Genomic DNA, 27,704 nt, shown 5'->3' with positions numbered 1-27,704 from the left:
GATGATATGGGAATATATTCTCGGTTTGCTTTTTGACACATTTGAGCTGCCTCCTCAGCAGGGAATAAAGGTAACTTCCGTCTGCTTCCTTGCTAAGCTTATACACTACACTACTACTACATGCCATGTGTGCTGTAGCAATTACGGTGTAAGTAACCCAGAAATTCTCCGTAGTACTTCCTCTGGTCAAGACATAGGCGACCCCTGCGTGGGTGAAGATTGAAAGGGGGAAAAACCAGTAACATGATTAACCCACAACTTCAGTTACTGTTACTTCGTTGTAACTAGAAGTTAGTTCGAAATGCAGCTCAACCTCTGTTGCAAGATGAATCCTATATATGTACAGGTTTCCTTTATTCAATCTGAATAACAATGATACTAGGGATGAAAACAGTACGGATACGGATATTTTCTGCTGTATTTGATACCGAGTCTGTTTAGAGGAGTTTAAATCTGTATCCGAGTTCGGATATTCAACACCCATATCGTATCCGTATTTAAATATTCAAAATCGCTTATTTATGATATCAACATCCAATCGTATCCTATCTGGCATAGGTCATACTATGTGTATTCAAAACATGCACGTGTTCTAAATTGTTATTTCCTCCTTTCTTAGATAGGGATGAGAATAACCAAACTCTAGAGATTATAGATTAAAGTATTAAGATATGTCACGTGACGAACATATAATAAAATTTATCGTGAAAATATAGTTATGTGTTTAGAAAATACGAAACATCTTATAATTTGAAACGGAGTACTAGTTAGTTTACTATTTTGTAAAAAGAACCGGTTAGTTTACTATTTTATAAAAAATCAGTTAGTTTAATTTTTTTTGCAAGACCCAGTTACAGACGCAGAAGTCATATACATGAGCGTATACTCATCTCTATGAATGTATGCACGCACACCCTACCTTATGAGTACCTCTTAAAAACCGAGTTGGACCAGCAAATCTTGAGATTGACGAAGTCACCACAGGTGTCTTGCTGTCGCGCCGTTAAATCCTGAAATAAATCAAGGAAAAATGCGAGCCTCCTATGTCAAGTCGGGAATTTGAATCTGAGTGGACAGGTTCTACCACAAGGAACCCAACCAATCGATTTATTATTAGTTCGCCAGTTAGTTTACTAATATAGGCAGTACTTATGTTATGAGTTTCTTAAAACAAGATTTTGCATAAACAATAAGCTCAATGGCTCCCTGTGTGTTCTTTTCTACTTGTGTGTCTGAGCGCGAGCGCAAAAAAGCATGACTTTTGTTTAAAAAAAAAGGGAAAAGGAAAGAAAGACATCTTTTTGAACATTTCTTTCCTCGATCATTTTGTTGCTTACAGAAGAGTAAGCAGCACTGCAGCAGCAAGCAAGCCGGAAGTTACCTTGGCAAGCAGATGGGTCCTTGTCCGTGAACTGTGCAAGGTTCTTTGCCCCCTAATCAGAGGATGAGATGAGAGCACGCCAATTCAAGCGCGCATAAACAAAGCCCACTCGGCGATCCAAAGAATCGATTCCCCCCGCAACCGATCGATCGCCAGCTTTTCGATTTTACTTACCACTGACACCGTCGCTCAATCAATCGCCTTTCCACACATGATCCATCGTGCTTTCGATCACCCCCTCTTCCTCCTCCTTTCATTTGCCAGTGGCTGCTCTGCTCAGCCTGAAAGAAAGAACCCAAGAAAGGTTGCCATCGGACACCTTCCTCTGAAAGAACTCCGTTCAGGTTCACCACTTCAGCTGAAGCTTCATACCATACCCCCCACGCTCTCTCAAGAAAGCCGCAGGCGCGCTGCAGGGTTTAGCTCAGCTAGCTCAGCTTGGTAGACCATTGGATTTCTGTCGACGCCGCTCGTATACCTTCCTTGTCGCCGGGTTCACCGCCGACGTGGCCGCGGCGGCCGCTTTGCTTCCTGGCGAGGCTTGCCACGATCCTCCTGCAGCCGCAGCAGGGCCGTCACGGCCATTGGCCAGACGCTTGCCTGCCCCCCCAAAAAGTTGCTCTGCTCGCTGCTGCTGCTGCTGCTGCTGCTGCTGCTAGCCCCCCCTGCATGACATCAAAGCCTCTGCTCTTCTGCTTCTGCATGACAACTTAACACATGCCGTTTGCAGATGAAGCAGCTTGTTGCATTAGTTGCAGGATTCTAGATATCATATAAGTGCCTCGCGCGCCATTGTTACCGAGCCATAGTGCTACAAACCAGCTTCTCAACTTCACACGCTTGAACAGTAAGTGCGAAAAATCTATCAGTAACGAAATCTATGGAGTTTGTTCATGGAGTTTTTCTGACCGATTTGTTATGTTTTTTTTTTATTACCCGGGCGGCAATGGAGATAGGTTCGGAGCACGCACGTACGTCAGTGCAAAGTCGGGGCTCGCAATGGCCCAAGCTGGGCACCGCGGTGATCCGCACCACGAGGACTTCCAGCTCAAGGACACCAACCCACTGCTGGGCGAGCAATGGCCCAAGGGCGCGGCGGGTCCGGCGCGCCCCTCTGGCGGCGGCGGCGGCGGGCTCGCCGGCTGGCTGGGCGTGGACAAGCCGTCGAGCACGTACGACCTCGTGGAGCAGATGTTCTTCCTCTACGTGCGCGTCGTCAAGGCCAAGGACCTTCCTCCCAACCCCATCACCGGCGCGGCCATGGACCCCTACGTCGAGGTCCGCCTCGGCAACTACAAGGGCAAGACGCGGCACTTCGACCGCCGCGCCAACCCGGAGTGGGACCAGGTGTTCGCCTTCTCCAAGTCCCGCGTCCAGTCCAACGTCCTCGAGGTCTTCCTCAAGGACCGCGAGATGCTTGCCCGCGACGACTACGTCGGTAAGGTCACCTTCGACCTCGCCGAGGTGCCCACGCGGGTGCCGCCCGACAGCCCGCTGGCGCCGCAGTGGTACCGCCTCGAGGAGCGGCGCGGCGAGGGGGGAAAGGTGCGCGGGGAGCTCATGCTTGCCGTCTGGATCGGGACGCAGGCCGACGAGGCGTTCCCGGAGGCGTGGCACTCGGACGCCGCGGTGGTGCGCGGCGAGGGCGTCGCCAGCGTGCGGTCCAAGGCCTATGTGTCGCCCAAGCTCTGGTACCTCCGCGTCAATGTCATCGAGGCGCAGGACGTGCAGCCGCAGGAGCGCGGCCGCGCGCCGGAGGTGTTCCTGAAGGCGCAGGTGGGCAACCAGATCCTCAAGACGTCGGTGTCGCCGGCGCCCACGCTGAACCCGCGGTGGAACGAGGACCTCGTCTTCGTCGTCGCCGAGCCGTTCGAGGAGCAGCTGGTGCTGACGGTGGAGGACCGGGTGTCCCCGCGCAAGGACGACCTGCTGGGCCGCGTCGTGCTGCCGCTCACGCTCTTCGAGAAGCGGCTGGACCACCGGCCCTTCGTGCAGTCCCGGTGGTTCGACCTCGAGAAGTTCGGCGTGGGCGCCGCCATCGAGGGCGAGACGCGGCGGGAGCTCCGGTTCGCCAGCCGCGTCCACGTGCGCGCCTGCCTCGAGGGCGCCTACCACGTCATGGACGAGTCCACCATGTACATCAGCGACACCCGCCCCACGGCGCGGCAGCTGTGGAAGCCGCCCGTCGGCGTGCTCGAGGTCGGCATCCTCGGCGCCGCCGGGCTGCAGCCCATGAAGACCCGCGACGGACGCGGCACCACCGACGCGTACTGCGTCGCCAAGTACGGCCAGAAGTGGGTGCGCACGCGCACCATGATCGGCACCTTCGCCCCCACCTGGAACGAGCAGTACACCTGGGAGGTGTTCGACCCCTGCACCGTCATCACCATCGCCGTCTTCGACAACTGCCACCTCGGCGTCAACAACGGCGGCAACAACGGCCAGCCGGCGGCGGCGAGGGACGCCCGCATCGGCAAGATCCGCATCCGGCTGTCGACGCTGGAGACCGACCGCGTGTACACGCACGCGTACCCGCTGATCGCGCTGCAGCGGTCGGGCGTGAAGAAGATGGGGGAGCTCCGGCTCGCCGTGCGCTTCACCTGCCTGTCGCTCGTCAACATGGTGCACCTGTACACGCAGCCGCTGCTCCCCAGGATGCACTACCTGCACCCGTTCACGGTGACGCAGCTGGACGCGCTCCGGTACCAGGCCATGGGCATCGTGGCGGCGAGGCTGGGGCGCGCGGAGCCGCCGCTGCACAGGGAAGTGGTGGAGTACATGCTGGACGTGGAGTCGCACATGTGGAGCATGCGGCGGAGCAAGGCCAACTTCTTCCGCGCCGTGTCGCTCTTCTCGGGCTTCGCCGCCGGCGCGCGGTGGTTCGGCGACGTGTGCCACTGGAAGAACGTGGCGACGACGGCGCTGGTGCACGTGCTGCTGCTCATCCTGGTGTGGTACCCGGAGCTGATCCTCCCCACCGTCTTCCTCTACATGTTCCTCATCGGGCTGTGGAACTACCGCCGCCGGCCGCGCCACCCGCCGCACATGGACACCAAGATGTCGTGGGCGGAGGCGGTGCACCCGGACGAGCTGGACGAGGAGTTCGACACGTTCCCGACGTCGCGGCCGCAGGACGTGGTGTACATGCGGTACGACCGCCTGCGGAGCGTCGCCGGGAGGATACAGACGGTGGTCGGCGACATGGCCACGCAGGGGGAGCGACTGCAGTCGCTGCTCAGCTGGCGGGACCCGAGGGCGACGTGCCTCTTCGTCATCTTCTGCCTCCTCGCGGCGGTGGTGCTCTACGTCACGCCGTTCCGCATCGTCGCGCTCGTCGCGGGGCTCTACGTGCTGCGCCACCCCAGGTTCCGGAGCAGGCTGCCCTCCGTGCCCAGCAACTTCTTCCGCCGACTGCCGTCGCGCGCCGACAGCATGCTCTGAAGCATGAATGCATTATGCATCGTCTGGTCACCCGAGAATGCTACAGATTCAGAAAACGCTCTGTTCTTCGGTTGAGAATGTTTGATTCGTTTTCCGCTTTATTATTTTATTATCTTTGCATTGAGTGTGAAAGCTGCTTTTTGGGTGTCTTGAGATTTGATAAAGTTCCAGTGTAACTATATCTCGAGAATAAGGATGAAATATGAATGGAGAAGCGCATTTTTTGAACCTTAAGGGTTTCGCACAGAGTTTGCAGGGGAGATTAAGTCTATTTTTTCACACATGAACTATTGCCTTTGCCTAGTTTCAAACCTCAACTACAAAACCATTAAACTTTGGAACCTCAACTATATAAAAATAATAATTTTGGCATCTCAAAACTACCTCAGAGGTCGCACTTAAATAGTTTGAGAATTTGGTGTTTCTGTCCCTGCTTAAGACTCCAATAGCGATTTTACCTTTATTATTTTAACTTTATAATTTTGCCTTTCTTATTTTGAAATGAAGTGGCCATTTGCCCCTACTTTGTAACACCGTGAAGCTTAGGTGAATTAAATGAAAAAAAAAAGAAAAAAGAAAAATCACCACTGTCACAATGTTTCCTTCTAGGCTCACGTGCTTGGCCTTTCCGCTCGAGCACGCGATGGAGTCCAGGGTTTGGTTGCCAGCGTCCTTTAGGCGGTGCCCCTCCAGGCGGTGGATCCCGACGCCTCCCCATCCTCCCCTCCCCCTCGTGACCCCAGCAGTAGTCTCTAGCTGCACCTCACAAGCACTATCGATGGTAGTTAACACTCATCATAAACCATCAATATAACTTGTATAAATGCTTGAATATGATCACCAACATAGATTTGGGCGTTTAACTGATAAATTCCACAAGTTTCATTGAATCCATGTCTCCAGCATGGTTTATTCAGAAAATGAGCAAGGTGGATCCAATCATCAGATCAAATCATGTTTATCTACGATGAAACCGACTTAGGAAGACTCCACAACACTCCAAAAAAGGGGAACCACTGCGGTCCAACCCGTATGGCTATTGGGTGGGGCCAGCCTCCCCTGGCCCATAGTCAACCTCTACCTCTATGATTGGTTCTTTCACCGTCATTGAGGTCCAATCTACGTCGTTGCTCAAAGTTGGTTCGATTGGAGGGCTCAGATTTGACGTTGTTATGGATTTATGGCCCCCACAGGGCTCCTAGTTCCCCCTTATATAAGCCCCCATACCCCCCTCCTGAGGCAATCCTCCTCATTCCATTATCAAGAGAGATCAAGAAGAAGAAGAACCTGAGAGCTCCACAAATATTCATAGGTATAGCTACCTAAGTTAGATCTAGAGAGAGGCAAGCTCCTTGCTTGGATTCCTAATCTTGTCAAGTGCTTGGCTTGATAAAGCCATTTTGTATCCTCTCATGTTCATATGTTTGCTACATTTACTATGACATTGTTCTTATTGATTCTATGCTTAGTATATCTAGAACTATCAATATGTTTGTGCATATGATCGCAAATCGCTCATTCTTGTGTACGTATGGGGTGAGCGCTCGATATTGTGTAAGTGTGATGCTTATACGTTGTTTACCTACAGATGCACCCTATATTCTACGCCATGTAGTAGATCACGAGTGTGACAATCTTGTTGAGTCCTAGTCTGCTCCCCAAATATAGGTCAAGTAGGACCTAGTTGCGAAGGAAAACAAGCTATGTTCTTAATTTTTCTTAGTGTCTCTTATGCTTAAAAATGAAGTTAACCTTAGCCATGATTATTAAATATAATTGTACAATCAATGTATGCTTTGACTTGTAATTAAGAATGACTTAGGAATTAGTTTCTCTATTGTATCTACTTAGTCTTACTAATACTATCATAATTAATACTCTAAGTGTTCACTGTTCATTTATTATACATATATATCATATTTATTGATTTACCTATGTTGTGTGTAGAAGATTGATTGTGGTCTATTTCTCCATCATAAGTATGAAGTTATCAATATATTCCCTTTGTTAGGCCTTGTTTAGTTCCCAGAAAATTTTACAAAAATGTTTCACATTCCCTGTCACATCGAATCTTTAGACGCATGCATGAAGTATTAAATATAGACGAAAATAAAAACTAATTGCACAGTTCGATTGGAATTGACGAGACAAATCTTTTGAGCCTAGTTAGTCCATAATTGGACAATATTTGTAAAATACGAGCAAAAGTACTACAATGTTGATTTCTTAAAATTTTTCGAAACTAAACAAGGCCTTAGCCCTTTCTTGAGATAAAAATATAAATAAAAATACCTGAAATATTTTGCTACAATGATATATTATTTGTGCGCTTGTAGAACTCTTTATATATATATTCTGAATCATATTAAAATAACACTAACACTTCTGGAGCCATTGCTAAGGACTTAAACTTATTAGTTAGTGACGTTAAAAAATATCATCAGACACACGGACGGCAACTGGCTAGGCCCTACCGCGGCCCGATGTAGGGAGGCGGAGCCACCCCGATGAGAGGTGACAGCACTCCGAGCCTTTCCCTATGCGACCCGGCCTCAACGGTGGCCCAAGCACGCCTCCACTTGCATCCACGGCGACGGCCCAAGCGCAGGCCCGTGCGGCCTCGGTGGCCGGCCGAGGGGCATCAGGAGGCCCCCATGGATGCACTCGACTCCGACGTTCTGGCGGCCTGCTGTTTGCTTTGGCGAGACCTTGGCGTTCCTGTGTCTGACATCTGGCCCTCGGAGGCTCGGAGCCACCACCCCTGCCCATTGGCTTCGATGCCGTGACGTGCAGGTGGGGTATGGACCATGGTCTGTGGTGGTGGGCGTGCGTCTGGTACAACATACGGGTAGAGCAGCCACGTGATGTGATATATAGTTTATTGTTCCTTGTGGAAAAAATAAAAATAAAAAAACGGTTGGAGCTATTGATTGGCACATTCTAAAATATATTCCTGCACTGATTGAATTGTATATTTCTATATCAAAATTGCCAAATTGCTGATATGAAAATAGGAGTAAAAACACAAATATCAAAAGAAAATAGGGATAAAAAGTCTTGGCAAAGTTGTCTTTTCGTCTAAATTAGGCCTCGTTTAGGTAACCCAAAAAACCAAAAACTTTTTAAGATTTCTTATCACATCAAATTTTGCGGCACATACATAAAGCATTAAATATAGACAAAAATAAAAATAATTGCCCAGTTTATCTGTAAATTATGAGATGAATCTTTTGAGCCTAGTTAGTCCATAATTAGGCAATAATTGCTAAATAAAAACGAAAGTGCTATAGTACTTAAAACAAAAAAAAATCAGAACTAAAAGTTTGTCTTCGTTGGCTTGACTCGTAATAAATAGATATTGCTACCGAGACGCGGAATAGATATTTCGGCGGAGTAAAAATGAATTAATAGATATTTTGGCACAATATTTGCTACCGAGAAAATAAATTAACTAAAAAAATGCAAAGCACTATTAATTCCTTTTTACTTTATGATCCCTTGACTTGACTTGTAATATAGGGCCCATTGTAATAACCCCCGAAATACTTGACTTGACTTAATTCGTTGACTTATAGATCTGATCACACGATATCGACGACGCGAACGCGATGGTATATCAGTCACGCACGCTCCACTCATCCACTTGACTCACCCAGCTGTCCCCAGCAGCCGAAGCTAACAGCCCCGAAAATGATACAGTTTGTCTGTAATTTGCGAGACGAATTTTTTAATAGTTAGTCAATGATTAGACAATAATTATCAAATACAAACGAAAATGCTAGCCAAAGACAAAAATTTTTACAAACTAAACAAGGTCTGAGTTCCTTAAAAAAATGCTAAAATTTATATTATCAAATTAGTATCATAGAATATTTTTTTATAAGATACTTATTTTATGCCATAGATATTAATACTCTTTTGTATAAGTTGGTTAAACTTACCGATTCTCTACGACTTCGACAGAGAGAGTATTTGCTACCGAGAAAATAAATTAACTAAAAAATGCAAGCACTACTAACTCCTCTTTACTTTATGCTCCCTTGACTTGACTTGTAAAGGCACGTTGTAATAACCGCCGAAAGAGACCTTTCATCATGGTCCTTTCAATTCAATATTTCAAAAGGTCCCTACAATTCAATAATTTCCAATGTCATGTGTGAACATGCTATCAGTACGCGGTAAAGTTTTCTTTACTATTGAGGGCATGTGCCCTCACTCTTCTACCATTGAATTCACTTTAAGAAGTATGCAAACACACATCTCAATACGAAACTGCTTTGAGATGTGTGTTTGCACACTTCTCAAAGCGAATCCAATGGGTGGGAGAGTGAGGGCATATGCCCTTAAGGGCAAAAAAAAAAAAAAAAAAAAAACTGCGTCCGTACACGTAGATCCTTAATTCGTTGACTCATAGACCCGATCACACGATATCGACGACGCGAACAGCAGCAGAAGCTAACAGCCCGAAAATAATGGCGCGATCGAACAGCTGCTGGCTCACCCTCCTCCTCGTCATCGTCTTGTTCCTCGCCCTCAGTTGCAAGTGCGGCTCCGAACCTGCCGTCACCGGCAACCTCGAAAAGCTGCTCGCGATCAAGGACGATTGTGTTAGAAAATAATTTAATAATAGATCGAACACGAGACATAAATTTTTACGTGGAAAACTTTTGCGGAAAAAAACCACGGACGCAGGTGGGGTATGGACCATGGTCTGTGGTGGGCGTGCGTCTGGTACAACGTAGGGGCAGAGTAGCCACGTGATGTGATATAGTTTATTGTTTATTGTGGAAAAAATAAAAATAAAAAAACGGTTGGAGCTATTGATTGGCACATTTTGAAAAATATTTCTGCACTTATTGAATTGTATAATTCTATATCAAAATTGCCAAATTGCTGACATGAAAATAGGAGTAAAAACACAAATATCAAAAGAAAATAGGGATAAAAAGTCTTGGCAAAGTTGTCTTTTCGTGTAAAAGTTAACACCGTTAGAGGGACTTTGCAATGCAGGGAGAAAGTTTGTCTTTGTTATGAAATCACAGGGGTAAAATCATAAAGTTAAAAAAAACAAGGGCAAAGTCACCATTTTGCTTCAAAACAGGGGTAGAAACGCTTAAACCCCAAATAGTTTTGATAGCAGAGCCGCAAAAGTTAGACAAAGACAAAAGTTGAAGGATAAAAAATATAGATATTTATGAAAATTTTATATATTAAATTTACTTATTGTTATATGTATTGAAATATTTATCTATACTTATTTGGATTTTCATATATTGTGTTTTTGTTCTGAATACAAATCTAAATTTATTTAAAATAATCTATAAGTTTGAGATTCTCTAATTTTGAAATTCAAATGAATCAAACTGATTGAATGAGCTCGGATGGAGAAATGATGATATCAAGTTATAGATCTTGACAAGTACACAACTTTATAGTTAACAACTATTTTATTTGAAATCATTAGGGTCTGAAAATCCTGTTTAAAGTTCTTGTAATTTTGAATTCAAATTTTTTAATTGATCAAATAGAGAATTAACCAAAAATAAACTTGTAGATCTTCGTGAGATATACATGTTTGTAGTTGACCACTATTTCAGACAAAATCATTTATGGTATCAAAATTCTGTTAAAAATTCTAATTTTTTGAAATTTAAATTTCTCAGAATGTTTGAACGGACTCATATGGAGAAACAACCAAAACCAAACTCATATGGAGAAATAACCAAAACCAAACTTGTAGACCTTGATGGAATATATGACTTCATAGTGGATGACCTTTTCATTTAAAACCATTTATGGTCTGAAAAATTTATTTGAGGTTCTCATATTTTAAATTCTAAATTTTTAAAAAATTATTCAAACGAACTCGGATAAAAAATGACAAAAACTAAATTTGTAGATCTCTATGAGATGTACAACATTGTGGTTGACGACTGTTTTGTTTCAAATTGCTTAGGTTCCAAAAATTATGTCTAGAGTTCTCATGTATCAAAATTCACAAATTATGAATTGTTCTAACGAGTTCGGATAGAGAAATAATCCAAATTGAAGTTGTAGATCTCAAATAAGATTGATTATTTGTTTTACAAAAATTTGGTAGCAAATTTAAACTATGATAATTTTAAAACTTCTTTTTTGATACAAATCCAATAAAGCGTAGATAACTATTTTAATACATATAAATACTCTACGTCCATAAAAGAATGCAATTATAGGAACCATGTTAGTCAAAATGGCTCCAGTTTAACCAAACTTATAGTAAATAACATCAGCATTTATGTCTCTAAATGAATTTTTTATGAAAATATATTCTATAACTAATCTGATGATACTTATTTTATATCATAAATGTTAGTATATTTTTATATAAATTTATTCAAAGTTGAAACATTTTGATTTTATGAAAAGCGAGAATTGCATTCTGTTGTGGATGAAGGGTATATTTATCAATAAGTAAATTTAAATATGAAATTTTTCTTAAATACCTAAAAAGGTACTTGATAAAGTTGATTTTTGTCTCTCAACTTTTATCTTTGTCTAATTTTAGCACCTCAGTTGCCAAAACTGTTTAATTTTTTAATTTTGAGGTGCTTTTGAGTAATGTTGTGATGGCACTGGTGTAAAAGTTTTGATACCGTAGTTATGAACAAACGTGCCCCCTATGTCCGTGAAAGCTTCGATTTCTACAATTGTCTTTAGTCATTTTTTAAAATTTTGACAGGGCCTGGTTTAGTTCTCAAAATTTTTTAAGATTTTCCATCACATTGAATCTTTGATGTATGTATGGAGTATTAAATATAAATATAAATAAATAATTATACAGTTTCGCTGTAATTTACGAGATGAATCTTTTGAGTCTAGTTAGTCTATGATTAGACAATAATTGCCAAATACAACGAAAGTGCTATAGTAGTCAAAGCTAAAAAAATTTACGAACTAAACAAGGTCCGAGTTTCTAGAAAAAAACGCTAAGATTTATAGTATTAAATCATTATTATTAGATTTATCATAGAATATATATTTTTATAAAATACTTATTGTATATCTTAGATATTCATAATCTTTTCTGTAAAGTTGGTTTAACTTACAGATTCTCGAGGACATAGAGAGTATTTGCTACCGAGAAAATAAATTAACTAAAAAATGCAAAGCACTATTAATTTTTTTTTTACTTTATGCTCCCTTGACTTGACTTGTAATAGAGCCCATTGTAATAACCGCCGAAAAACTTGACTTAATTTGTTGACTTATAGACCCGATCACACGATATCGACGACGCGAACGCGATCAGTGGCGGAGCCAAGGGGGGGCTGGCAGGGGCCATGGCCCCCCCCTAACATGTGTCAACAATTTTTTTACTAGTATAAATTTAAGATTTTTATTTATGTTAAGAGAGAAGTATTACAGTTTTTTGTCATATATACTTATTAATATTCTTAAGATAATAGAATTGTACTCCCTCCATTCTAAATTATAAGTAATTTCAAAAAAAATTGAGACTCAAATCATCCTAAATTTTACCAAATTATATAATAAGATAATGATATTTATTATTAATTATATTTTTACAGTATATCTATTTGATGACATAAATCTTTACAATTCTTTTTATAGTTTTGATCAAACTTGGGATACTTTAACTCTCTAAGATTTTTAGAATGATTTATAATTTAGGATGGAGGAAGTATAAAACATAAGTAGATAATACTATGAAACACGTTAGAAAAATTTGAGACGCATATCTTAAGGTTTACAAAATCATCTTAAACATCTTCTGTTAAGGGTTTATCGTATACCACCGAAAGAATAACACATTTGATCCTATACATATAGAAAATACGAGCACATGTGTCAAGTTGATGAATTGAGCTAGACGGTCACCAGTTGTGCTCAGTTTTGACAAATTAATTTTTTTGATTGGCCCCCTTATGCATGATTTCTGGCTCCGCCACTGAACGCGATGGTATATCAGTCACGTACGCTCCACTCATCCACTTGACTCACCCAGCAGTCCCAGCAGCCGAAGCTAACAGCCCGAAAATAATGGCCCGATCGAACACCTGCTGGCTCACGCTCCTCCTCGTCATCGTCTTGTTCCTCGCCCTCAGTTGCAAGTGCGGCTCCGAACCTGCCATCACCGGCGACCTCGAAAAGCTGCTCGCGATCAAGGACACGATTGGAGCAATCCTCCTCAGCTGGCTTCGTGTTCGTGGAACCCAGCCATCGCGACCGACCACTGCAGCTGGAAAGGCGTCAAGTGCGCAACCTCCCGGCGTCCGTGTGCGAGCTCAATAACCTGAACCGTCTCGACCTCTCCGACAACAACCTCACCGGCGCCTTCCCCACCGCCTCACTCTGCGCCTGCAAGAAGCTCCGCTTCCTTGACATCTCCAACAACGGCTTCACTGGAAGGCTACCGATCGATATCGACGCCTTGTCACCGGTGATGGAGCACCTCAACCTCTCCACCAACAGCTTCAGCGGCGAGGTGCCAGCAGCGGTGGCACGGCTCCCGACGCTCAAATCCCTACTTCTCGACACCAACAATTTCACCGGCTCGTACCCGGCGGCTGAGATAAGCAGGCTCGCCGGGCTTGAGTTTCTCACGTTGGCCGACAACGCGTTTTCACAAGCGCCCGTGCCGCTAGAGTTTGCCAAGTTGACTAAGCTCACCTTTCTCTGGATGGGGAGAATGAACCTCACCGGGGAGATTCCGGAGGCGTTCGCCGGCCTCACGGAGCTCACGCTGCTCGACATGGCGTCAAACAACCTCACCGGTCCAATCCCAGCGTGGGTGTGGCAGCACCGGAAACTCCAGTACATCTACTTGTTCGAGAACGCCCTCTCCGGTGAGCTCCCACGTAACGTCACAGCGGTGAATTTGATTGAGCTTTGTGTGGGAATGAATCCGTTGACCGGGGAGATTCCGGAGGCGTTCGCCGGCCTCACGGAGCTCACGCTGCTCGACCTGGCGTCAAACAACCTCACCGGTCCAATCCCGGCGTGGGTGTGGCAGCACCGGAAACTCCAGTACATCTACTTGGACGACAATGCCCTCTCTGGTGAGCTCCCACGTAACGTCACAGCGATGAATTTGATTGAGCTTGATGTGTCAAGGAATCAGTTGACCGGGCAGATACCTGCAGTCTTTGGGAATCTCAACAACCTGGAGCTGTTGTCTCTCCACACAAACCAGCTCTCAGGCGAGCTCCCACCAGAGCTTGGTAAGCACTCGCCGCTGGCCTACCTCGTTGTGTCCAATAACAACCTCTCCGGCCCGTTGCCGAAGACACTCTGTGCTAATGGGAAGCTCTATGGCATTTACGCTTTTAACAACAGCTTCTCAGGCGAGCTCCCTGCGAACCTAGCCGACTGCATACTGCTGAACAACCTGATGCTCTGTGACAACCTTTTCTCAGGTGACTTCCCAGCGAAAATATGGTCGCTCCCCAAGCTGCAGAGGCTGATGATCCAGGACAACAGATTCACTGGCACTCTGCCAGCCGAGATATCCATCAACATCATACGGATTGAGATAAGGAACAACATGTTCTCTGGTTTCATCCCGTGAAAACATCGAGGATTGGGTGGAAATTGTGTCCTTAATAAAAAAAAAAGATGCTCATCATCTATCGTAATTTGTCTTTTTAATTTTCCCTTCAACCCACACATCAAACAGGGGATGTGAATTCCCTCTTCAATTCACTTTCTTATTTCCCTTCACAACCCAAACAAGGGATCGACTAAAAGTTACTTTCCTACCTTAATTTCCTTTATCAACTCTGGACTTGTTTAGTTCACTCCGAAAACCAAAAACTTTTCAAGATTCCCTGTCACATCGAATCTTGCGGCACATGCATGGAGCACTAAATATAGACGCAAATAAAAACTAGTTGTACAGTTTACCTGTAAATAGCGAGATGAATCTAATAAACCTAGTTACTCCATGATTGGACAATGTTTGTGAAATAAAAACGAAAGTGCTACAGTCTCAAAAACCAAAAAAAAAAAAATTTCGGAACTAAACAAGGCCTCCCACCACAAATTTCTATGCCTCTCTGACGTAGTTGCCAAACAAACCAGTAGGGTTTTAGGCACGACACTTGACTTTTAGTGAATAGAGAATTCTTTATGACCCCTTCGATATTTCAAGCCACCGATTATGATTATGATGTACCCCCTCCATCCTAAATTATAAGTCGTTCCATGAATTTTAAAGAGTTAAAGTATCTAAAGTTTAACTAAGCTTATATGACAATATAATAACATTTATGATATCAATTAAGTATCATTAGATTCTTTATTAATTATATTTTCATAGTATATCTATTTGATATCATAAATCTTTGGAATTTTTTGATAATTTTGGTCAAACTTGATATGCTTTTACTCTCAAGATTCTTGAAATCTTACTATTACTAATTAGAGGCCCTAACGGAGGCACCACGTTAATTCTCACCAGATGCGCTAGGAAAAAAGATAAATCCTTGAAATTCTCACAATAATCAGAAACATATAGCCTTTGATTTGGTGGAGTCTAGTCATCATCACAAATATTAGCCATTGGGCCTATTGTATTTTAAAGAACTACCCACCATTGCCATTGTGAAAAATACATAGTAACCCTCTAATTTTACATGTAAATTACCCCCCACTGCCATTATAAAACATACATAAAGTAACCCTCTAATTTTGCATGTAAATTACCCACCTCTGCCATTATAAAAGATATATTACCCATCTTTTCCATTATAAAAGATATATTACCGACCTCTGCTATTATTAAAGATAATTCAAAATAACCCTCTGATATGTATATATAAATTACCCACATAATTTAAAACCTCTAAATTTGCATTTAAATTACCCATGTTGGCCATTATGAAACATAATTTAAAATAACACCCTAACATTGCATCTAAATTATCTAACTTTTTCATTATAAAAGATAATACCCCGTAACAATAAATTTTATAAGTTATTACTTTAAGTAAGTTTAGACAATTTTACTGAAACATTATGTCATACCAATATTATTAACTTTATGCATATATGATATACAAATATACTACGCAAATATAATCCTATAATATAACAAAGATGCAAGCTGAGTTTCAACTTATGTGGAAACAATACTACTAGGATATAAACTCTTTTTAATAAAATAATCTTCAAATAAAAGATAAATAATAGGAGGATATCTAATTAACATGTAAAAAATGTAACAATTTGATTAAAAGTTAAAAGGTAAAGTACATATTTATGAAGATAAAAAAGTTTGTATCAAGAGTTTATATATCTTAAGATTAGATTTTAACTAAATTATGTCACACTAGAAAAATATAAATATTATAAATTCTAAAGGTTCATGCTGGAGCAAGGATGTTAATCCTCAGAAGACTTGATTTGGAAATAAAAGATAGATCATATAAATTCTCATAAAAACTAGAAACATCTTATCATCAATTAGACATGACCTAATCGCCATTGATAATAACAATAGCTAGGGAGCGCTCCACCCCTCTCTCCCCTCTCCGGCGATCATCGTCGTTCCCTCCCCCTCTAGCATCTAAAAAGTAGGAGAGATTCTTCGCGCTTGCGCGCTCTAGCGTTTGGTCCGTGAAGTTCCTCTGCATTTGGGCCATGGGGAACAGAAGGCTGACTCTGGCGGTTCCGCCTTTTGCGGTGGCTCCGCAAAAGGATCAGGTGACCTGGAGATCGGAGAGGCGAGGAGGAGACAAGGTCTATGCGGTGAGTACTCCGTCTCGTTCATCCAGTTCAGTTCGTGTTTCACCTCGGAAGTTAGAGATGGATTTGGAGGATTGGATGAGCGCGGAGCACTTTCCACCTCTGTGCTCGCATCGCAACATTATGAAGGTTGCGTTTGGTCTTCCAAAAAATTCTCTGCCTTGTGATGAGATCATGGAGAAGCGGCTGCAGAATCAACATCTTCCCCCAATTGCAGCGATAGTTTCTAGTTCGATTGTTGTGGGTTCTGTTCCGTTGAATTTTACTTGGCAGAGTAGAAATGCTGAGGAGAATGACATTTCTGAGAGTTCGATGGTTCAATCCAATGAGACCCTACACTTTTCTGGTAACTCTGGAGTTCCTGATCAGAATTTGGAATTCTCTCTATCCTCGGCAATGAAGCAGAGTAAGCCTGAACGAGGCTTCGAGGGGAAGACGACGACTTTGAAGGTGGGAAAGGAAAAAGCTAATGGGCCGGCCCATAAAGGGTTATCTGTTGAAGAGCTGTTTGCCCACTCCTATACCCCCCCGTCTGGTAACAGGTCCAACCCCCTCCCTGCCAAATCTCGCTCCCCCTCTTCCCGATGGGTCTGGGTCGCCGCCGCTAGGGTTTGGGATTCCACGGCGGAGCACTTCCCGGCGTGTGCGAGCGACGTCCGGAGGTTTGGATCCAAGGCTAAGTTTCTCCGTAGAGTTCAGCCATCATCTACTGACACCAGGTTGTTTGTAGAGGTTGTCCAGAGCTCAATGGAGAAGCGATTCTTCCAAGGGCGGGAAGGTAGAGATGCTGACCGGTTCAGGGACAATCGGGAAATGCAGGAGAGCTTCCAGCGCAGAGACGGTCGTGAGGGCTACCAGAGGAAGGGGCGTGAATCTTATCAGAAAGAGGGTCAGTCGCAGTCTGGGTCGCAAGCACAAGAGGGCCGTGAAATCTTTCAGAAAGATGGCTGGGGACAGCGTGAGATGCAAACTCAAGTCGATAGAGATCTCAAAAATCCTCGCCAGTTACCTAGAGATCGTGAACATAGAGATTTCCAAGGCCGAAAGCGTGTGGGCAGTCAACAAGATGAAAGAGATGTTCGTCAGATGACTGAAGCAGACCTTCGCTATAAGCTTGAGGACCGACACAGGGAGTCTCACCAAGGTCAGTACTCGGGACACCCGATGAAATGTTTCAATTGTAATCAAGAGGGCCACCATTGGTCGGTTTGTGGGAATCCACCGTTTTGCTATAGTTGTAGAGATGTTGGTCATAAATCTAATCAGTGCCCTATGAAAGCTAGCAAAGGTTTACACTTGTGTGGCTTTGGTATCCCGGGGCAGTTGTTTTACTCCTTGACCATACCAGAACCAAAAAAGGAACAGAGGCAAAACTCAGAGTCAGAGGCACCTATTAGAGCTATTGTGTCTGTGTTAGAAGGCAGAGGTACTAAATTTAGAATCACAACAGAGCTACAATATCTGATAGATTCTAAATGGAACTGGAATGTGATTAGGATTTCTGGCAGTGAATTCTTAGTGACTCTCCCTTCCAGACTTGCTCTAAATGTGCTTACTAAAATGGGGAACATCAAATTTATTACTTCTAACATTGTTGCTGTGGTGGAAGAAACTGATATGGAACCTGATGCTTTTCAATCTCTTCAGACAGTCTGGGTCAGAGCTGTGGGAATTCCAAAGATTGCTAGAACTGAGTTTGCAGTGCTAGAACTGGCTCAACTTGTTGGGGATCCTGAGGAGGTTCATTTGCCATCTCTTCAATGGAAATCTGTCTGGGTAAGGGTTGCTTGTAAGAATCCAAATCAGATTGGTGGAACTTCAGAGGTATTTATTAACAAACAAGGCAGGAAGATTTCCTGGTTCTACTCGGACAAGCTTAAGCAACTTCCTCCTTCCAAACCTGATGATGACCCTGATATAGATGATGATGTTGTGACTGATGAAGAGGATCCTGAGTCACAAGATAGCCATGGCTGGTTGGAGACAGGTCACCCCCATCCTCAAGAAGAACCTAAAACTGATAAGTCTGGGCCATCAGACCATAGAGGTAAAAAGCTTGCTGGTGGTTCTAAGGCTGTTCAGGAATACTCTCATGACTGTGAGGTCTTGCTAGGTTTTTCTGATGTTTTTCAGGAAATTAATGACTTAGCAATCAACCTTACTAAACAAAACACTGAGGGTGCTGTTCTGACAGATACTTGTGAGGAAAATAGGAATGATTCTGCAGATGATGTGATCTTAACATCTGGGGAAGCTGCTCTTAAGCTCAGTGAAAACCTTGGGTTAACAGACTTGCCTACTGCTGTATTAGAGGTTGATGTTTCTCAGAAGAAAGGAGAAATGAGTGAGATAGAGTTATTGGTCCACGAGAAGAATACCCTAGTGATGAATGAAACAATGAGTTATGCTCAAGCTACAAGCAAGAGGAGTGTCTCTAAGCCTGAAGATCTTGCTGAGGACACTTGCCAGCTGGATATGGAGGTAGAAGTAAAACCCACCAAGAGAATCTCCAATTTATTATGCAAGACTAGGCGAAGCGCTAGGATTAAAGATACTGAGGTTGATATGCAGGAGAAAGCCATGGCCAGGAAAGCTCTTGCTAAAGGTATATCTGCCCCCCCTATTCCCCCTTCTTGCCCTAACCCTCCTTGTGCTTTAGATTCTCTAGCTAAAACTTGTGGTTTTTCTCTGGGGAATGATGATTCAACTAGAACTGCAAACATTTCTTTAATTCAAGCTAAAGAGGATGCTTTGGCAGCCATCAGAACACCAAAAGGAAATTATCCTCAATTGCTGAGAGTTCTAATGGAGATATTCCTAGAGATATGCCTGTTATTGAGAGTTCTGGGTCACAACATCAAAATGTTTTAGAGGCCGGAGAAAATAAGGAAAATATAGTCCCTAACTTATTAGTAGCTGACCAAGGATGAAGATTCTTTTCTGGAATGTTAGGGGACTGGGCAATGCAGGGAGAAGGAAGCTGTTAGTAGAGATAATTAGTAAGTATTCCTTTGATTGTGTTTGTCTGCAAGAGACTATTAAAAGTACTTTTAGTCAGAGAGAGTTAGATAGATTTGCTGGTCAAAAAGATATGTTCTGGTCCTGGTTACCTTGTACTGGTCATTCTGGTGGGTTGCTGCTGGGTGTGGACAGAGAACTGGCAATGACATCAGAAGAGGTTTTTGGTAACTTTTTCCAGAGCTGCACTTTAACAATGAAATCAGATGGTTTTGTGTGGAAACTGGTTAATGTCTATGGACCAGCCCATGATGACAGAAAATTAGAGTTCTTGGAAGAAATTCAAAATTTGGTTCAAAATTCTGAGTTGCCTGTGTTGCTGGGTGGTGATTTCAATTTAGTTCGGAAGATAGAGGAAAAGTCTTCAGGAAATGTTGATCTTCAAATGATGGATGCCTTTAATGAAATGATTAATACAACTGAGCTCAAAGAAGTGATTAGGACTGGCAGTCGTTATACGTGGTCAAACAAGCAGAAACCACCTATCATGTGTGTTCTGGACAGGGTCCTGGTATCTAACTCTTGGGAGGATAATTTCAATATGACAGCTGTTCTCACGGCGCCGAGAGTAGGGTCTGATCATAACCCACTCATTGTAGATACTGGAGGTATTTGTTCACAACGCCAGTGTTATTTTAGGTTTAGCTCCCATTGGTTAAACCAGGAAGGTTTCAGAGAGTGGGTTTTAGATAAATGGCCTTCTAGATACAAACATAATATTCTGGATCATTGGCATATTACTTCGAGCAAATTGAGAAGAGCTATTAAAGGCTGGGGTCAGAATCAGGACAGCCATCAGAGAAGCGCTAAACAAGATATCATGTCCAGAATTAATCTCCTAGATGATTACAGTGAAATTAGAGATCTTAGTCTTGCTGAATGGGAAGAGAGATATTCCTTAGATAAATCTCTACAACAAATTCTGACTGATGAGGAAATTCAATGGCAGAAGAGAGGTGGGGAAAAATGGCTGTTACAAGGTGACTCTAATTCCAATTATTTTCATAAGTGTGCTACTGGTAGAAAGAGGAAAATGCAGGTTACTATGCTAGAGATTGATGGTCAAGAGGATATAGAACCAAATCTTCTGAAAAGTCATATTGCTGAGTATTATAAAACTCTGTTTGGTAGAGCTGAGGTAGCACAGATGCACTTGGACCTGGATATTTGGCCTGCTCATCAACAGATTCAGCAAGTGGACAATGAAGCCTTGATCAAACCATTCACTCTGGAAGAGCTAGATAATACAATCAAACAGATGAAGAATAATACTGCCCCCGGTCCAGATGGGTTCACAGTCGAATTTTATAAGGCCTTCTGGCCCAGTATCATAGAGGATGTTAAAGAAATGTTGGATAATCTATATGAAGGTCACTTAGAGCTTTGGAGGCTCAATTATGGAGTTATTATCTTAATTCCTAAGGTCAAGCCAGCTATCAATGTAAAGCAATTCAGACCTATCTGCTTATTAAATGTTATATACAAGATAATCACCAAGACTCTCACTATCAGACTGACAGCTGTGATTGACAAGATCATTAGCCCTTACCAAACGGCCTTTATCCCAGGTAGGAATATTTTGGAGGGGGTTGTGATTTTGCAAGAGATTTTGCATGAGTTGAAATCCAAAAAAAGCTCGGGAGTTATTTTGAAATTGGATTTTGAGAAGGCATATGACAAAGTGGACTGGAACTTTTTGGAAGAGGTCTTACATAGGAAAGGTTTCTCTGATACTTGGATCCAGTGGATCAGTAAGGCAGTTAGAGGAGGCAGAGTATGCATAGATTTAAATGGGGAGAGAGGCGAATTTTTTAGGAGTTATAAGGGTCTGAGACAGGGTGATCCTTTATCTCCCCTGCTTTTCAATCTGGTAGCTGATGCTTTATCAGTTATGTTATCTAGAGCTAGTGACACTGGAGTGATTCAAGGCTTGGTGTCACATTTATTAGATGGAGGTATTACACATCTACAGTATGCGGACGATACGGTGCTACTGTTACAGTTCTCTGTTGAAAATCTAACAAACGTGAGACTGATTCTGTCTTGTTATGAAGCTATGTCGGGAATGAAGATCAATTTTGAGAAGAGTGAAATTTTTTCAGTCGGTTTGTCGGTGAATGAGCAACGACAAGCAGCGACGATCTTGGGATGTAAAACTGGATCATTCCCTATGCAGTATCTTGGTATGCCGGTTAGTGACTGTAAAATTTCAAAAGCTCAATTGAGATATGTGAGTGATAAGACAGAAAAAAGATTAGGGACATGGCAATGTGATTATCTCTCCTCAGGTGGTAAATCCATTCTAATTGATTCGTCCCTGTCCAGCATCCCGATGTACACTATGGGGGTATATGAGCTCTATGAGGGTAATTACCAAATGCTTGATTCTATTAGAGCTAGATTCTTTTGGCAAGGTTCGGGTAAGAAGAGAAAATATCATATGGTTAAGTGGCCAGCACTTAGTAGACCTAAAGAGTTTGGAGGTTTGGGTTTTTTAGATGTGAGAGTGATGAATAAGTGCCTGTTGGTAAAATGGATTGATAAGTTAGAAAGGGGGAATGATAGTTTGTGCTGTTCACTGTTAAGAAAGAAATATTTGGGACAGAAAAGCCTTTTCCAAATCAAAAATAGGAAAGGATCCCAATTCTGGAGATCATTGCTGGATATGAGACAATGGTATCAAAAGGGGAGAATAGTTGAGGTCAGAGCAGGGCACCAAACAAGATTCTGGCATGATTGCTGGCTGGGTGAGTGTCCTTTAAAGATCAGATTTCATAACCTGTTTAAAATTGCTTCAGATCAGGATATTGAGGTTGGCAGAGCTTTTGATCAGGGTCAATGGAATATTTCATTCAGGAGGCAACTTAATGACAGTTTCAGTGTTGAGTGTCAAGAATTACTAGCTTTGTTAGAGGAGGTTCAGCTGTCAAATGGGACTGATGTAGTTCGCTGGGCTTTGGAAAAATCTGGAAAATATAGTACGAGCTCCTTGTATAAAGCACTGACGTTTGGAGGTGTGAAAGATACTAGAGCTATGCTGATTTGGAATAGTCCAATACCGTTAAAGGTTAAGATCTTCTTTTGGATGGCTTTGCATGACAGGATTCAATGTGGAGTTCAGCTGAAAAAGAAAAAATGGTCTGGCCCCGAAAATTGTTTTGTTTGTGACAAACTTGAAACGTCTGATCATATACTCTTCCAATGTCCCTTAGCCATTTTCCTATGGACTTTCTTGCGAGAATGTCTGGGATGGGAAGTGGCTCCAACAAGCTGCACGGCGCTGTTTTTAGAGATTGTGGAAAAGAGTCGAGGTAAGAAACAAGTGTTAACCCTTTTTATATCCGCAGGTGCTTTGTGGTCTGTCTGGAAGTCCAGGAATGATTTAGTCTTCAACAAGAAAGTCATGGCGTCACCGGCTGCATTGATCCATAAGACGCTGGTGCTAATCAAGTCCTGGCGCCCTCTGCTGAAGTCCAAGATGAAGCCAATGGAAGACGATATGCTGAATCTAATGTCGTCGAACACTGCTGCTGCGTTTTAGTTGTCTTGTAGTAGAGTTCTTAAGTTTCGCTGAGTTGGTGTGTGAGAAACTGGTTAGAGTCGTCTGTTTCTCTGTTACTCTTTCTAGAGGTGGTTCCTTTTTGGTTGGCACTTTGTCATGTAAAACTGGAAACCCCAGTTTTGGATCGGGGTGTTTGTTACGCTTTCTAATAAAGCTGGGTAAACGCCTTTGATCTAAAAAATAATAACAATAGCTATTGGTTTCTAAATAGTTATCCATTTCTTCTATTGCGTAAAATGATATAAACTAAGTCACAAATCTAATTCGTATTACCCACATATGTCGTTCAAACATGATCTAAAGTAGATCTAAATTTGCATTTAAGTACCGTCGTCCTCTTAATAAATTTACATAACTCAATTTTCATCTCATTATGAGAAAATACCTCCTAAAATGCATCTAAGTTATCAACATCTCCTATTACCCATTGGGTGTGCTCGCATGCACCCTCCGGGCTACCCATTGGGTACGCTCACACGCTTCCACGACCACTACTTAGGGCTCGAGGGCTCCCTAAAGCCCTAGGCTCTTGAGCAACATCTGCCCGAGTCCGACTTGAACCTAACACTAGCTTGGGCTAACGCTCGAGTAAGGGACCGACGTCCTGAGCAACAACCAACCTGCCATGCATCTGAGGCCTTGGTAGATACAGAGATCCTATAGCATCGGCCCAACCGATAGGTGTAGGGTGTTGTCCTCCGCTTCCTCAATAGAGTCATGCAGCGGGCGTGATACAACAAGACAAATGACTTCACCAACTCAAGTCGCGTATGACCCAGTCGTCAGCCCCTCAAGCTGGGGCTCCTTTGCAGCCAAGAAGTCCTCGAGAAGGCTCACGCAGTGGAGGCCAGACCACAGTAGGCATCCCTTGACGGTCAAGTGTTAGGGGCTTCAACGACATCAGGCGACTCCTGCAGCCCCACCAACTTCACGATAAGGCAGTGGTCCATCCACGCCACGGTAGCATCCTCCTCCACTCGTCGCATGAAGATAATTGATCAAAATCCCCAAACTGACTTGTACCTGACCTTCCTTGGCATATAAGAAGAGGGTCAGCTCCTAGAGAGATGGAGGGTGAACCAAGAAAACCCATTCGATAGATTAGACACTCGGAGGCTAATTAAACATGAGATCCATCAGTCGAGAGAGTAACTGAGAGGAACCATAGAGTGTTTCTCCCATAGCAACCCAGCAAGAGATAGGGTCGATCCCCTTACTTGCTAGGGAGAAATCTCACTACCGACAGATATAGGATAGCACCAATCGATCCCATATCAAACCCTCATTGTAACCCCTCATTTGGGTGCTTTCAAACACGAAGAACACCACCCCACTGCTGGATGTAGGGCACTGATGGCTGAAATGAGGATAAATCACCATGTTTGTTATGTGTTTTTGAGTACCTAATCCACCAGAGACATACACTTCTGACATTCGATGAACAACCAGGTGCTTGCCATAATTAGAAACCCACGACAAGTGGTCACCGGAGACCCCACCAGAGCTTAGTTTTCTAGGCTAACTTATGTGCACAATTCAAGGTGGTCAACTTAATGTCTGATGCTCATCGAATGTGCAACACTGGAGAATTCACACAGTACACAATTCACAATGCAGGTGCAAGAAGTTCAAAACTAACCACCAGAGTTGTCCACTATGAGCATCAGAGTGTGCGTCAAACTTTAACTCTAGAGAGGGTGTTTTGGTGCACTTTAGGCATTGACTGAAACTCCCTTGATTTGTCTAGTGCTATCACCAGAGATAACACTAGAGTGACTGACTATGTTAGTGACTATTTTTGTATCCATCGTAAGCTCTAGTGTAGCCACTAGAGGTCTTTGATGCCTTTATAGCTTATAGCACAATTGCGTAATGGCTAGTTTTGTTTGTGTGCTATAAATATCCCCTTTGGCTAGTCATGGCCACTCTCTTTGACACTTGGGTTGATAGATACACACATTGGTACTTAAGTAACACACTGCACTCACTAGAGATTGTATTTGTGTGAGATTGGGAGTGATCTAGTGCATTGCAATAGGGGTGTTTGTATCTTATTGCACTAGGAGATCGTTGTTCTGAGGATTCTCTTGTAGTCTTGACGGTTGCTTCCACCTAGATGCTTTGAACTTGTGGAGATCACTGAATACCACTTGGTGATTGTGCAGGGACTCCGATTGAAGGGTTTGTGCTCATCCCTGTGTTGGATCTAGCTCATGTTGATATTACAGAACAAGCCATGAAAGAATGATTGCTCAAGGTGCAATTTGAAGTTTTGAAAGTTATTTCTTTCTTTAGTTTGTTGCTTTCCTATTTTTGATGTCTTGGTTGCATGTTTCTATTTGTTGCGATGTGTTGTCGACGAGCATGTTGTCTACCACTAAAATAATAGTATTGTTATTAAATCATGGAATATAAGTTATGGCACTAGGAGATTGTTGTTCTGGGGATTCTCTTGTTACTCTTGATGGTTGTTTCCACCTAGATGTTTGGAGCTTGTGGAGATCGTGGAGTACCACTTTGTGATTGTGTGGGGACTCTGATTGAAGGGTTTGTGCTCATCTCTATTGGAGCTCGTGAAGAGTAACTCTAGTGGGTTCAAGAGGCATGGAGAGTATCTTGGTGACTCTCTGGCTTTTACATGAGTGCCCAAGTTGTTTATGTTCCCCTATGTTGGATTTGGCTGATGTTGATATTACAGAACAAGCCATGAAAGGATGATTGCTCAAGGTGCAATTTGAAGATTTAGAAATTATTTCTTTTCCTTAGTGTGTTGCTTTCCTGTTTTTGATGTCTTGGTTGCATGTTTCTTTTTGCTGGGATATGTGTTGTCGATGAGCATGTCGCCTATTGCTAAAATAATAGTATTGTTAACTTATGGAATAAATTCAAGAAATAGCAAGCCCCCATGACAAGATGACTTAAATCCATATGGATAGGTTCCACTACAAAAAACTTAACCAAAGCCCTACTTAGTTCCCTATCTTTTATATATTATTAATAATAATGGTCCAGTGAGAAGATGTATATGAAACAAGAAACATTTCATTACGTAAACTAAAGTCCAACAAAATTGTATTTTATATTTTATAATTTTTCTATGATTTACTATATTTTTTCAAAAGATTCAACCAAATAAATAAAAAAATAAAAAGATAAAACCTTCATAGCAAAAACTTTATAGTAAAATATACCATATTATATGTTCAATGTGTAGATTTTCTCATATGGAGTCCAACAAAATTGGATTTTCTATTTTATGATTTTTGGTGATTTATGATTTTTCAAATATTCAGCCAAAATAATTAAAAAAGAAAAAAAATAAAACACTATCACTGTAGCAAAACCATCATTCACTATAGCAAAACCGCCTTTAAAACCACTCGAGGAAGGTAAAATGCATGGTTTGAAAAGCAGAGGAAAGTGGTTTGCTTGGTTTTGGAGCTAAGAGCATCCCCAGGTTACCTAAACTCACTATCTATCCTATATTTGTGTAGTGAAGGCCAAAAAAACTCATTCCAACAGACTAACTACTTGACTACCTATTTTTGTTGACCCAACAAATTGTCCCTCCCACTACTCTACATCTATTGGGCTAAGAAATCTCACTACCTATTTCCTTTCGCACCTTTTCCTCCCCACGCTCGACAGTTCTCTTCCCCGCAGCTTCCATTCGTCGCCGACAGGGACCCGACTGAGCCTCCCCAGCGTCCCCGCATCCCTCCGTGGCAGCCCTCCCCGACGGCGGCCGACCCTAGATTTGGTTTCCACCGGCGTGGCGAGCCTCACGGAGGTGCCCAACAGTTCTCCCGACTTGCAGCCTCTCTCCTCGGCACCCAACCACGCCCTCCTGTGTGAGCCTCCCTCGCCGGTGAAGCCCCTCACCCGCGCGAAGTACCGGTGCGAGCGGCGGCGTCCATGTTGTGCCCCTGCGCGCAGCAGCCAACACCGGCGTGGTGACCTTCCCTCCCCGTGGCGACCTCTGCTCTACTTGCCTCCTCCCAATGCGGCCTTGCGGTCCTCCTCTCCGCCAGACCTCATCTACCCCAGTGCGACCTTTCCACACGGTGGCCTTTCCCGGCATAGGCGCATCTCCTCGCCGGCGTATAACACGAGGGAGATGATGACAACACAGCCCCACATGTCATCCACTCCACAAAAGAATTTAAGTAGCTTGTTTTAGGTAGTGCTGGTGGAGTTTAGAGTAAAATATTAGTAGAAAAATAGGTGGCTATCTAAATAGACATTTAGATAGTCTAATTTAGTTAGCACTGCTGGAGATACTTGGGAGGAAAATATTAGTAGATTTTTTCCTTTCTCGGCTGGCGAGATCCATTCTGCTCTAGTGAGTAGTGACCATAGTTGGCCCGTTCTAGCCCAAAGTAGGCCCATGACAGTTCCAACTACTCGAAAGAGAAACTAGTAGGGGGACTGTTTTTTTCTCTTCGAATGGAGTTGATTATTCAGATATACCAATAAATCGATAAACTGATTCACAAAAGAGAAAAGAAAAAGAAAAACTAGTGCTTTCGTGAGATTTCAGCAATGCAACAGGGA

At 43.1% G+C, this 27,704-nt stretch overlaps 2 protein-coding genes across 2 annotated transcripts; both read left to right on the top strand.

Moving 5' to 3' along the window:
* Positions 1,572-5,052, top strand: LOC110430780 (FT-interacting protein 1-like). Its single transcript, XM_021448726.1, has 2 exons — positions 1,572-2,228; positions 2,338-5,052. Exon 2 carries the CDS (start codon positions 2,381-2,383, stop codon positions 4,820-4,822), a length of 2,442 nt encoding a protein of 813 aa, XP_021304401.1. The 5' UTR covers positions 1,572-2,228; positions 2,338-2,380; the 3' UTR covers positions 4,823-5,052.
* LOC8067647 (probably inactive leucine-rich repeat receptor-like protein kinase At2g25790) lies at positions 12,849-14,527 on the top strand. The gene is given in 4 exon segments (XM_021450392.1): positions 12,849-12,991; positions 12,994-13,084; positions 13,087-13,371; positions 13,522-14,527. Coding segments are annotated over 4 exon segments (1,374 nt in total). The 5' UTR covers positions 12,849-12,865; the 3' UTR covers positions 14,394-14,527.

This window comes from Sorghum bicolor, chromosome 10, assembly GCF_000003195.3.
Source record: "Sorghum bicolor cultivar BTx623 chromosome 10, Sorghum_bicolor_NCBIv3, whole genome shotgun sequence".
NCBI lineage: Eukaryota > Viridiplantae > Streptophyta > Magnoliopsida > Poales > Poaceae > Sorghum > Sorghum bicolor.
Note: the sequence above shows the minus strand (reverse complement) of the source record. Positions and strands in the feature narration are given on the sequence as shown.